Below are 13,112 nucleotides of genomic sequence, written 5' to 3'. Positions count from 1 at the left end.
GCCTTCTGCTGGCCAATCAACCCAAATTGATTACTTCAGCATGACAATCATTCAAAACTTTCTTTATCTGGCTAGAAATATGACTATTTATGTGCCATTTGATTCACAGAAATCCAGTATTTTAGCAGGATGAGCTATCATATAGTCACCTCAAGATTTTTCACTTTTATTTCACAATTTCATTTTGATGTTCTCAATAGACACTGATGCAGCGACGATCATGCTCCAATATCCACAGCCAATGTGGGGGAGCGTAGATTAGGATGCATTCTCCTCTGTAATTTTTGGATGCCAGCTGGTTCTTTTCACATTACATTACCTCTTCAAGCAGAGCTGAAGTAGAGTTTTATATCAAAATGACCATTAAACATTTACATAAGTTCAATAAGTCAACATCCATCCATCCATCCATTCATTATCTATACCCACTTATCCTGATCAGGGTCGCGGGTGTGCTGGAGACTATCCCATCGTACATTGGACAGAGGCAGGAATATACCCTGGACAGGACGTCAATCTATCACAGGGATTAGTCAACATGCATTTCATAAAATTATTTAGGTGACCAATAGAGAAGAATGAATATGCACAGTGCTCTCCAAATGTATGGCAATGATAGAATGAATGTGTTATTTTTGCTACAGTATGTACTTAAGGTACTTAGATTTGAGATCAAAAGATGAATGAGGCAAAAGTAACAGACAATTTGCTTTTATTTAGTGGTATTTACATGCGTCTATTTTACCATTTTATGAAAAACTACTTTTTAGTTGAGTCTCCCTATTTTCATCTGTGCAAAATTAAATTAGTGTAGGACTGACAGGTGTCAACTATTGCCCAGATGTTTGCATGGATAGTTCACAAGTAAAAGAGCAGTGAGTGTCTCATCTTGGTTTTAGCGTTGTTTTTAACAGTGGAAATTGCATTTGGAGGCATACATCATGAAGACCAGAGAACTGGATGAAAAACAACAAATCTGTCAGCTGAGAAAACAGAATCATTTATTCAGAAGGATAGTACAAAAAATGGAGCATCGTGTATTTTCGGCAGGACATGAGAGTCAATTAATTCACGCGTGAACACATTATTAACTGCACACCTATACCAGGGTTGGTTTGTACACCCCCAAAATAATTGTGCCAACCAACCACAGTTAGAACTCGGTTTTATGTTATGTCTTAAATAGAATGCATATTTTATTATTTATGTTTTATATTTATAATATTGGATATTCATGTTTTCTGATTCGTATTTTATGCTTTTTTCTATTGGTTGCTTCGTTATGCGCGTTCTCGGTATCATTTGCATGAAAGACCGATGATGAGTGATACAATCGGCCACAGTCCCGTCCATTTATATATTGTCAATGATATTCCTCTTTCACTTTAATGAGAGTGCAAATGTTTTGCCCTCCACATCACTGAACTCTATATACACCAGTGAATATACTCAACATGCGCAGTACAGCTTTACTGCCGGGATTTCCCAATCTTAGATTATCTAAAGGCGTGGTTCCTTTTTTTGTATTGCGCTAACTAGCTAGCTGGCTAACGTAAATTAAATGCAATGAACTGTATTTGTTTCGAAGCCGTTTCGTTTTTTTTAAAACCTTGTTAGCAACAATTACCAGCAAGTATCGCATAGAACAAAACGTGAATGTCTCTTCGGTTCACGTTAACCACAGACATCATTTTCTGTAAAAACGAAACCCATAGGGAAGAGGGAGAGGGAAGGGGAGGAGGAGGACTTCACAGCAGTAGACTTCCCAGCAATAGACTTCCCAGCAGTATTCCGGAAATAAAACGACGACAGATGCGAAGTACTCGTTCTGTGAAATAGTAAGTTTAGCTCACATCTCTAACTGACTGGAATTTAACACTCCACTACGGTAACATTATTAAAGGGTATTCAACCACTTTAAAGTGGTACCGACTCTTGGCGAGACATTCTTTTAACAGATCTTTGACAGACAGTTATACACTTGCCAATACATACAGCTACATACAAAGACACAACAGTCATTACAGTCCCATCATAGTCTGCCTGTCTGAACTTTTCGTTTTTATCCAACAAGCGAATGTATGAGTGTTTAATATGTGCATGCGAAGCTATAGTTTTCCTGCAGCAAAATTATATTTAGTTCCTACTGCATGATGTATTTAATTCTGAAATGTGTGCATCCCAGGAAACCAACAATGGAGTCACTGATTGCTGCGAACACCAACTTCTCCCTGGACCTGTTTAAGAAGATAAGTGCGATTAAGAAAGCGGACAACATCTTCTACTCACCACTCAGCATCTCCTCTGCTCTGGCCATGGTGTACATGGGCGCCCGGGGCAACACAGCTACACAGATGTCCAAGGTGGGTTCAGCAGGACACAGTGCCACTCTCAGACATCCCAACACCCTACTGCATTAATACAGAGATATATTCTGTGTGAGGGAGTAAGCTTACTGTACTTCAGCAAAGTCAGTGTAACAGATTTTGGAAATTAATCCTTCTCAACAGTATCCCAGAATCTTATTGCATCATGTTATTCTCAAATGTTCCATGTAATGTACTAAACTTCTAATTCTGAGTCTAGCTTTTGGCACATTCAGTAAAAGCAGCGATACAGTACAAAAGAAACTGGGATATCTTTGATTTTACCCCGTTCCTTTGTTTGTGTTTTCCAACTGAGTAAATGTTTTTAAAGTCCACAAGTGCCAATTTACAGGAAAAAGCATGTGTTCTCTATAGATCCGTAAATGCACAGTAGATCATGGGCCACATTTCACGCAAAAGGACTAAGTCTTATTCCAGAGCAGCACTACTCATGTCATTTTTGAATTTTTTATTCACCTTGGATTCTGTCTTCATTTTGTTATCTGAAGTCATTGTCGACCACAGATGCCAGTGAAACTGATTTCACAAAATAGTTAGCCTGAATATCTTGCAAAGGCTTTTATTTTGTATGCTTGAAGTCACTGGACATAAGAGCAGACCCTGTATGGTGGAAGGGTGTAGCTAGTGGGTCACAATTGTCTTGCCCTTTAGTAAGGTGAATAATCTGAAAATGCTGTTAAATAGGCAGCTATCTACTACTGTAGGAAACAGATTGAGGGATTTGTAATGGCAGGTATCAAACTGGAAACTCACAAAATTTTAGCTTGGTATTTTATTTTTGTGTGACATCAGGCTCATACCACGTATTGCACATGTTACATTTTTTATATTTTCATACTGTGGAAAATATGTCGACATTGTGCTCATAATTCACAGCCTTTCCCTCCACTTCCTGAGTGTCTATCCCTCCCGTTTAAAGGGTACATGAAGTTCTAAAAGCCACAGTTTAAATGAACAAAACACATGTGTTAAACATTTAAAGATGTATGTCTTTAAATGTAAATCTCAAGTACATCTCAAAATGTATATTCACAAATCTGTTGTCTGATAAACAAGGAACAAAGAAAATATTATTTGTAATAGACTTACAGATAAAAAGACAGATTGACACTTTTGTAAAGGGAAAAAATTATTAAACATCCCTTTCCTTTTCATCATTCCATCTTCCTTGTTCTTCTTTGGGATTATTAGAGTTGAATAAAGATCCAGTTTCATCACAATTGTTCTACTGCTCATGTGAAATTAGGTACTTTTGTTACAATGGAAAGTGGTCATGGTATAATCATGGCACATAATCAGTTGGGGTTTTGTATTTTGATGTGTTAGTAAGATAAAGGCTTTTTTTAATCAGGAGAAACTGAACCAGTTTATGCCTTACTCACGAGTCTCAAAGTCTTCTTCTGTACCTGTCACCAGTCTCTTCACTTTCACAAAGCTGAGAAGGACATTCATGCTAGATTCAGCAAACTGATGTCTGAACTGAACAAAGAGGGTGCCCCGTATGCACTGAGCCTGGCAAACCGCCTGTATGGGGAGAAGTCTTTCAAGTTTGAGGAGGTAACATTTTTGTTCTTGTGTTTAGTGTTCACATTTGCCAATTCTTATAAATACTTGTAAGTGTATGTATGCTCAGTGAGCATAAGACATTGTACCAATTGATTCCTGCAGGATCAGGTGAACACTGATGTGTGTTTAAATCAAGCAATATTGCTGTAATGTGCCATCCCCTCACTTTCAGTAGCAGTTTCTGTGCTGTAAGATTCCAACCTGTAGTCACTGATGCTCACCAGGCAAATCATAAGTAGAATTTTCGAGACTGGTTCTCTTTCATCATCTTGTGTTCGAGATCCACCTATGGGGAATGACATTTGGTCATGACTCCTCAGAAGCATCCAAGTGCACCAAGTCCAGCGCGTCCAATGGTACAGGAGGCATCGCCCTTGTTAGAGCCTATAGGACGCTATAGTGCTACTACTCATCAGTTGACATTCGCTTCTTGCGATCATCCAAACTGAGCTCACAGCCTCAATCTTGCATCTCACAACAAGAAACTTATCACTTAACTGTCCGCAGGAGAACATATCCTGTGATCGGCCTCTGCCGGACGTGAAAGGTTTGAGAGTTCGGTCAGTGCTGATGAGCTCACTAGCTTGCTGCCCTCACAAGCTTCTGTATCAGGCAGCCCATGCCTTCGATACACCCCCTTGCTCACGCTAACGCGGAACAGGACTGCTAGCCAACCACGCTAGCCTTCTAGTGCTTAAAGCCAGCCACCCACGATGCCTTTATTCGCTTAGCCAGCCTGCTAGCTCCCCGCTACATGGCTTTTTCTATTCCCGTCTCTCTTGAATTCTCCGAAGAGCTGCACTTGCGAGCCTGCCCGGCCGCTTGCGGTGCTCTCATCGCCGCCAAAGATACCCATCCTCTCTGTGTCATGTGCTTGGGTTTTCAACATGCCTCGACACTCCGGAGAGTTGCAGCCACTGCTTGGCTTTGCCCAGGAGGCTGCGGTGGCGGAGACTGAGAGTCACAGCTACCCACGGCAACAACCTTGGTCAGGAGGACTCTGATAAAGAGGATGACTGCACTATGGCCCCTCCGACCCTGAGCAGGGCTGACCAGTCCGACCCAGACATGTTGGGCCTTCCCCTCTCCCTCTCCGGTATCCCTGTACTGGAGGAAGGGGCGCCTGAGTTGGAGCATGACGACACGCCAATTGCATGTAAAGACTCAGGCGAGGAGGACGCCATTCCTTCCGCCCAGTTAGCACCAGCTATGGGGACGGCTAACGCCCAAGGAGCAGGATGTTTACAGCTTTTCCCAGTCCTTCCCGCCTGTACTAAACACATGGGGCACCATTGGAAGGACACCTATGACTTCAAGCTCGGGCTTTCCGGCCTAGAAGTCTAAGACATGGCCGCCCATGCCATGGGGGAACCTCCAGCTGGCGAACCCTCCATAGCTTGACACCTGAACCCCACGCAGGGAGGGCTTTTGGCACCACAAAAGCCCACTCTACCAAATAAGATGGACTGCTTCACAGCCTCCATTCACCAGGCTTCTTACAGGTCCTCAACCCTCGCTATTCGAGCCCTCAATGTCTCCTCTCTACACTCGGTTTTCCAAGCCGAGCTGATAGAGGACATGGGAGGCAGCTCGAGAAGGGGAGCCCTTCCCCCATACTGTGGCAAGAGATTTTCACTGTTAACGACCTGGTTCCTGTACAATGCTCGCCTGTGTGTCCAGGCCTGCGGTCGCTCCATAGCCCTGGCTGTAGCTGGTGAGCGGGCCCTGTGGCTTAATCTCTCTGGTCTGCCCGACAGTGAGAAGAGGCGCATCGCCTCCGGCTATGAACCGCCATGCCCAACCGGGTCAGGGCAGAGCCAAGCCCCAGGAAAACCCTAGGCTAGCAGGGTAACCCCCTTCCCAGGCCTTGGGGTAACATGACCTCTGTGGCTGCAGTGAAGAAACCATCACCCACCCCCGCTGACCCCAAGCGGAAGTGGCCTGCCTAATCGGCTTCCCCGCTGGGGGGGGGGGGGGGCTAAATCCATGTTCTGGGGTGACCAGCCCCGTCGACACATGTTCATCTCCCCTCTCCAAGAAGAGGAGACTTCCAGTTCAGGGGGAGGGCCCCTTTCCCCCCAGGGATTCCCACCCCTATGTTCGCAGTGGTCAGGGCACCAGTTCCCGTGTCCCCCAGCCTCAGTCCTCTCTCTCAACGCCCAGAGAGGGAGACTCTGTTCTAGCCACACAGGTAGTGTTACCCACATTCAGTGTGGAGAACAACGCCAGGCCATTTCTAATAAAGGCTTCTGCCCTGAAAGGCCAAAAGAAACTGTGTGAAAATATTCTCTTTAAAACACACAAGGCCTCCCCTGGTTCCGCCACTAGGTGGAGCACCGACCCCATTATTCGATTTGGCCTCACCCGGCCAAATTTCCCCCGCAGTCCTCCACACCGACAGGAGCACTCACAAGCCGCATTGCAGCTTGGCAGGCTGCGTCAACCCCAGAATGGGTCCTGAGCACAATAGCCAAAGGCTACAGACTCCAGTTCAGATTGAAATCACCAAGTTTCAACGGAGTCATTTACTCTCGAACCAAAGAGAGTATGGCCCATGTTTTACAGGAGGAAATCTCTTCTTCTCTCTTACACAAAGGAGTGATCCCCAACATGGCTTTTATTCTTGCTACTTCCTGGTTCCCAAGATTATCCCTCTTCTTTATGCACAGCCATGCGCACTGCCGTTGCTCACGGACCTCCTGTCTCAGGCGAACGGGGAAATACACCACCCCCGCCCGGGGCGAATAGCTCTTTGGGCTTAGCCTGTGAGAGGCATAACCTTATTGCGCTTGGGATTTATCACTGGTGTGGGAGGCTCTGTCTCTACAGCCATTTGAGCCTATAAATGAGAGAGTTAAAATTGTTGTCTCTCAAGACAGCATTGCTACTCGCTCTAGCTTCAGCTAAGCAAGTCAATGACCTCCATGCACTCTCCATGCAATCTGGCACAGTGTCAGTTGTTTAGTTTTTTTTTTCATATTCTTCAGTGAATGGAGGAAAGCAAAGTGCATTTGGTGAAACAAGAATTCCTGCTATTGTAATGCAGCACTAGGCCTGACTAAGAGTGTGCTGGTAGCACTCCATATGGATAGATTTATGGAACAAAAATTAATGGCTGTAGCTATTTTGCACTCAGCGTGGTATGCACCTGTACAATTAGATCAATCTGGTTTTGACCAAACCAAATGTTACGCATAAAGACTAAAACATTATTATTGAACCAAAGTTCCGAACAGGGCTCCATTACAAGTTATAGAACTGAAATTTACATAATCTGAAAGGAAACCTTCCATCTGTTTCAGGTGAGTCCATTTAATTGTTTTGACTTTCTACCATTCTGTCCAAATGCAAATCCAAGCCGTCAGGACTTTGGATTGCCATTAACATTACAACATATTCACTATTTTCTTCCTTTCATGGAAACTAGATCCATAATTTTTTAAAATGATATAGGCCAATTTCTCTGAACCTTAGCCAATATAACATGCGCAAAGGTGCAAAAAGTCACAAACTGTTAATCTGCCGAGCTATTTCTTTCTCTATCCAGTGTGGGTTGTCTGTTGTAGTCGTTGTTTCCAGAAGTTAACCATTATTTTCATAATTTCTCAATGAAGTTCTGTGCATTTTATTTTTTTTCCACATTATTGAATGGTTATTTTCTATTTTTTGTGGTGGTCCTTCATGAACCAGTCACTGTTAGTAAGACTAACAATTCCATTTCACTCGTAGAAATTGACTCATTCACTACAAAGTCTAGGGTGTTAAGTCAATTTAAGATTTCAGTGTGCACACATTTTACATACATACATTTTATTACTGGTGCTATATTGCTAAATTACGACTGTCTTTTACATAAATGGTCTTGAATGTCATCCGTAAATCTGTGTAGAGCCATCCACTAGTACGTATTCATTTAAAAGGCAATAATTAGACTGCTTCCTTCGTACCCCAACTGTCTGCTCTACAGGAATTCCTAAAGGTATCACCTTCATTCTAGTGAAGTGGTACTTTTTATAATTACTGGACTCTGGACTACACTGTACAGTTGGAACAATCTACAAAGAGACCTTAAACGTGACACGATGATTATAAGCACAGATTTCATGACACAGTGACTGATGTGTACTTCTTCTGTTAAGCCCTGCTGTTAATGTCCCTGTTTACAATATGTAAATAATAATATGTTATTGCCATTTTGATTGCTTTTGATTGTTATCCTGGTAAAATAAAACAAATAAAAATGGGTACATTTTCCTGCCGAACATTCTTAATCTGATTATATTTAACCTCTTGGTTAAAGCATTTATCATTTTTAGGTGAAAGCCAGAGTAGAACACAGAACAGATGATCATTTACTGTCTTCGTGAAATCTGTAGAAATACATTATGGATACAAAGAAGTTCTATCAGGCGGAGCTGGAGACCGTTGACTTCAAATCAAATGCAAAGGATGCCATTGTGAAGATTAACAGCTGGGTGGAGGAGCAAACTCAAGGTAACTGCAGTTACACACCCATGTGCAGGTGCAGGAGACTTTCATTTGAAATTTCTGTCCTACAGATTTCACTGAAATGATCAAGATGAGGAAGGCTGTTGGCTGTTACCAGTTCACATTGTTTTACCTCATGTTTTGTGTGTTCATGAATGTGCAGGGTTTACAGAACAACCAGTCATTGTATGAACCAAGAACCAGACTAAAATATCTTCAAACATGCTTAACATGTAGGTAATGTGTATTCTATAGACATTGACATGAAATGACATTTTTTGGATGCATAGATAGATCACTTACTGAAATCTGTATACAGTGGGGGCTTATTGAGCGATTTATACATTTTTCTGCTTTTCCAGATACGAAGTGCTCTTTCACACTTAGTATACAGAATACTTGGCTTTCTTTGTTGTTTAAAGCTTTTCTATTCAGAATTTTGCATTGTAGGTGATGCAGGCACCATTTGTGCATTTTCACACCCCTGACAGTGAACCACACCTGCGTTTTTCAAAGCATAGTGCATTATATCTGCAGCTGTATATATCTTACTCAATATACTTGTGTGACACAGTCACATCTGTACATCTCCACTGGATTATGCTTTCTTGTAGAGAAAATCAAGAACTTGGTGTCAGAAGGGAGCATTGATAATATGACCATACTGCTGTTGGTGAACGCTATCTATTTCAAGGGCGACTGGCACGAAAAATTCAAAGGGATGGACACAAAGGAAGTGCAATTCAAACTGAATAAGGTAACTGCTCTTGCTTACTCAGTTTCCAGGTTACTGTTTGACTGCAAAACAATTTAGAATTGTCGCCTAGAGTGGCACAGAGAAGGTTTTATTATTTTACTGTCAGTTGTCAAGACCAAAGTAATTACTAATTCATTCAGCTCTCATGCAGATTTCCTTTTCTCTCATGAAAAAATGTATGTACGCCCTCAGATTTACACTGTACATGCACTCTGAAATATACTGTACTCTCACACAAACTTGCTGTTCTCTCGCTTGAAGAGTATGTGTGTGCATTCAGATTTTTGTGTGAGAGAAAAGGAAATCTGTGTGAGACCTGAGTGAATAATGTTCTCGCATTTAATTACTCTGCTCTTGACAATTGGCTATAAAATAACACCATTTTGTATCCTCTATGATGTTCAGTCACAGGTGTTGCTTTGTTACTGTAATTTCTTGATCAGTTTCCATGGTAGTGTTAATGAAGATTAGACTCCAGACTGAGCATGATTGCTGTTCTCCTCTACATGTGTGTGTAGTGTTGCAGCACCAGCCAAGTGTTTACCTCCATGAGAGTTGAATGTAAAACATTCAGCTTTATTTTCTTATTTCCTTATTCCTTTTACAATGGTATACAAATGTTTTGGCGCCACTGGTCAAATTGCATGTTTTTTATTTTCTACATTAAAGGAAATGAATACAACCCCTGCAGGGTACATACTTAAGCATGACATATTTCTGCAATATTATTTTACAGTGCATATACAATATATCACTGCTTTGATATTGTGCAATGATTGAAAAGTCCATCTGAAAGCTCATGGATCATCTTGAATTTTTCAGAAAGAAAGTAAGCCAGTGCAGATGATGCACCAGGAGGCCACATTTGGTTATGCGTTCATTCCAGAGGTCAATTGTCAGATTCTGGAGATGCCCTATGTTGGTAAAGAGCTAAGCATGCTCATTATTCTGCCCCAAGAGATTGAAGATGACTCCACAGGGCTTGTGAGGGTAAGACTGAATTTGGTTTACAATAACTTAATAGCCTCTGTAATAATGCCTATGAGGCAGTCGAGTCATTACCCAGTTTTTTCGAACTTGGCAGAGTATAAGAACCTGTGGTATTATATGATAGAATTTTCGAGCCTTTGAGAATCCCTCACTCACAATTGGACCAATTGCTCCTTTTCTTCTACAGTTGGAAACGGAGCTCACGTGCGAGAAGCTCATTCAGTGGACGCAGTCTGACAAGATGGAGAATCGTGAGGTAAATGTGGCTCTGCCCAAGTTCAAGATGGAAGAGACTTATGACCTGAACAATATTTTGATCAGTATGGGCATGGAGGATGCCTTCGATTTGTCAAAAAGTGACTTCTCTGGCATGTCTCCCAACAATAAACTGGTGGTGTCCAAAGTGGTGCACAAGTCCTTTTTGGAGGTGAATGAGCAGGGCACAGAGGCCGCTGCTGCCACTTTCATATCCGTGCAGTTACAGTGTGCAATGTTGACACCACCAGTTAGCTTCATCGCAGACCATCCCTTCCTGTTCTTCATCAGACACAACCCCACTCAGAGCATCCTCTTCTATGGCCGTTTCTGCTCCCCATGAAGTCTGAAGCTCTGCAGTTTCCAGTTATGAACTGAAGTCTAAAGAAATAAAGTCTGTACGTTAAATGGCTCTGTAATGCTGTTTGCCTTAAAAGAATGTAATCAACTAAAGCATGTTTCTTGCAGTACATTGTATTCATTTACAGTATTTTTATGCCATCCTCTTTAAAGTTTACTGCTGGCTTAATTACTAAGAGTATTTCATACCTAATCATTGTCTATTACTCACAAGCCACTAAATGGCATGGAATGACCAATATCACTTTTTCCGATTGCAAAAATAAGTGTGCAAATCTTTACTGTGAAGGGTGCTTTACCTTAGCTGCTCAACCATTGCATCAGAGGAGTCCTTTTCATGCACATTTGGAAGAAGCAAAATGCTGGTGCCCAATCAAGCGGAGATGTATCTTTGGACAATCATACCAACCAAACTTGTTTTAGCAGGATGAGCTATCTTGCAGACAAATCAAGTATTTTCACTTTTACTTGACAACTGAATTTCTTCATGCTTTTCCCATGAGTGTCACGGTACGGGTAGGGGGGACCCAAACGCAGAGGGAAAAAAAACAAACTCAAAAGGGAAAATTAACAAAGACTTTACTAACACGACAGGCAAACAAGTAGGGAACGGAGAAGGCCACGAAGGGCAAAAACACAAACTCAAAAACTATCTAAATAAAACAAAAAACAAGAGGAACTCACAAACATGGGCAGGGCAGAACACAGGCAGGTAGAGGACAAGGGCAGGTCAAACAGAGCACAAGGGCAGGTCAAACAAAACACAGGCAGGTATAATCGGTCTGAAACCAACAGATATCGGGAACAAACACAAGGAACCAGCACCCGAGTCAAGGGAACAGAGAACTTAAATAGACAGGGGTAACAAGACACAGGTGAACTCAAAAAACAATCAAACCAGAAGGAGGGGATAAGACACAGGTGGGAACAATGATGGGATAACGAGACAATTGAAACAATCATACAATTAACAGGGGGGGAGCAGGACACAAAACAGAAGTGCCGCCATCTGGCGGCCCAACAAGGGAAACACAGACAGGAAAACAGGACCATGACAATGAGACGCTTAAGCAGTGACGATCATGCTGAAATGTCAGCAGCCGATGTGGAGGCAGTGTAGACAAGCACGCACTCTGAAAATTGTTGCTCCTAGCTGTTTCTTCTCACATCACAGAACCTCTTCAGGCACAGAGCTGAGTTTGACAGAGTGACTATTAAACATTTACACAAATTCAAGCACACAGCATATGTATCACAAAATTATTTATGTGGGCAATAGTGAAGGATTAATATGTATAGTGCCGTCTAAAAGTATGCTAATGGTAGAACTATTTATTTATTTATTTATTGCTGTATACTTAAGGCATTAATTTGAACTAAAAAAATATGAGACAGAAAAAGACAATCTTTTATTTCATGGTATTTACATATGTATAAGTTATACCATTTTATGCAAACAGCTGTTTTTGTGTTGAGTGGCTTCCTATTCATCTGTGCAAAATTAAGTTTACAGATGACCGGTGAGGATTGTTCATGCATAAAAGCAGAGAGTGGCTAATCTTGGTTTTACCTTTGGAGAGTCATACACCATCATAATAACCAGAGAATGACCTATGGCCAAAAACTATTGATCTGTAAACTGGGAGAACAGATAAATTCAATTTGGAGGATAGCGCAGACACTGGGTATGTCAAGTATAGCGGTTTTGAAAGAGTTGCGAAAAAGAAAGAAACCACCGCCGGTCACCGTACAGATGGTCCAAGGAAGCCTACTGCATCTGATTACAGATGAACCCAAAGAGCTGTGAAGAAAACCTCAAGGGCACCTGCCTATGTATCTCAAACAGTACTGTGTAAAAATGATTGCACAAGTGCTGCCTATCCCTGAACACACCCATTTCATAACCTGAATTCTGCATTTAGCCATTCCATAAAACGATATGTCATGTTGGACGACTGCCCTCAAAACCCTGTTGCAGCATGCAAATTAACAGCCAGTTGACTTTGGCTTTTAACCAAACAATATTTTAGTTCAACCTCACAGACTTACAAAGGTGTATAACATAGGAGAAATGACTGGATATTAGACTTTCAGCCACTGCTGTAGATGAGAAATTGAAGTTAAAAAAAACTTAACTGTAACATTAATATGAATATGAAAATTATGTGAACATTAAAATTCATGCTATTGCTGACTCCTCATTCCCTTTGGGATTTCAAAAAAGAACACAGGGCTTGTCAGTCGAGCAAGTCAGCATGTCAGTATGACAATTTCCTTCAACGGCTGTGAATTATGAGAAAAATATCAAC

The 13,112-nt window shown here is 41.7% G+C and overlaps 1 protein-coding gene and 1 long non-coding RNA gene across 4 annotated transcripts; both read left to right on the top strand.

The window, feature by feature from the left end:
* The first annotated feature begins 1,581 nt into the window (after positions 1-1,581).
* LOC135253649 (leukocyte elastase inhibitor-like) lies at positions 1,582-11,084 on the top strand. Of its 3 annotated transcripts, none has more exons than XM_064333218.1 (7): positions 1,582-1,838; positions 2,186-2,363; positions 3,804-3,944; positions 8,330-8,447; positions 9,056-9,198; positions 10,021-10,188; positions 10,376-11,084. In XM_064333218.1, the coding sequence occupies exons 2-7, from the start codon at positions 2,196-2,198 to the stop codon at positions 10,784-10,786; spliced, it is 1,149 nt and encodes a 382-aa protein (XP_064189288.1). In that variant the 5' UTR covers positions 1,582-1,838; positions 2,186-2,195; the 3' UTR covers positions 10,787-11,084. The 3 variants fall into 3 exon arrangements, with proteins under 3 accessions (XP_064189288.1, XP_064189290.1, XP_064189289.1); XM_064333220.1 differs by having other exon boundaries at positions 1,774-1,888; XM_064333219.1 differs by having other exon boundaries at positions 1,782-1,904.
* On the top strand, positions 3,951-6,230 carry LOC135253654 (uncharacterized). Its single transcript, XR_010329670.1, has 2 exons — positions 3,951-5,602; positions 5,673-6,230. It is a non-coding gene; the product is annotated as an uncharacterized LOC135253654 (long non-coding RNA).
* Positions 11,085-13,112: the final 2,028 nt, after the last annotated feature.

Source organism: Anguilla rostrata, chromosome 4, assembly GCF_018555375.3.
Source record: "Anguilla rostrata isolate EN2019 chromosome 4, ASM1855537v3, whole genome shotgun sequence".
Taxonomy (NCBI): Eukaryota; Metazoa; Chordata; class Actinopteri; order Anguilliformes; family Anguillidae; genus Anguilla; species Anguilla rostrata.
This window is presented reverse-complemented; position numbering and strand designations above follow the sequence as displayed.

What these genes read in the sequence shown, in the direction of transcription:
- LOC135253649 (XM_064333218.1), top strand. Translation starts at nt 2,196, where the DNA reads ATGGAGTCACTGATTGCTGCGAACACCAACTTCTCCCTGGACCTGTTT. An exon ending in AGTCTTTCAAGTTTGAGGAG is followed by an intron (nt 3,945 to 8,329) that starts GTAACATTTTTG and finishes TGAAATCTGTAG; the next exon opens with AAATACATTATGGATACAAA. An exon ending in TGCAATTCAAACTGAATAAG is followed by an intron (nt 9,199 to 10,020) that starts GTAACTGCTCTT and finishes TGAATTTTTCAG; the next exon opens with AAAGAAAGTAAGCCAGTGCA.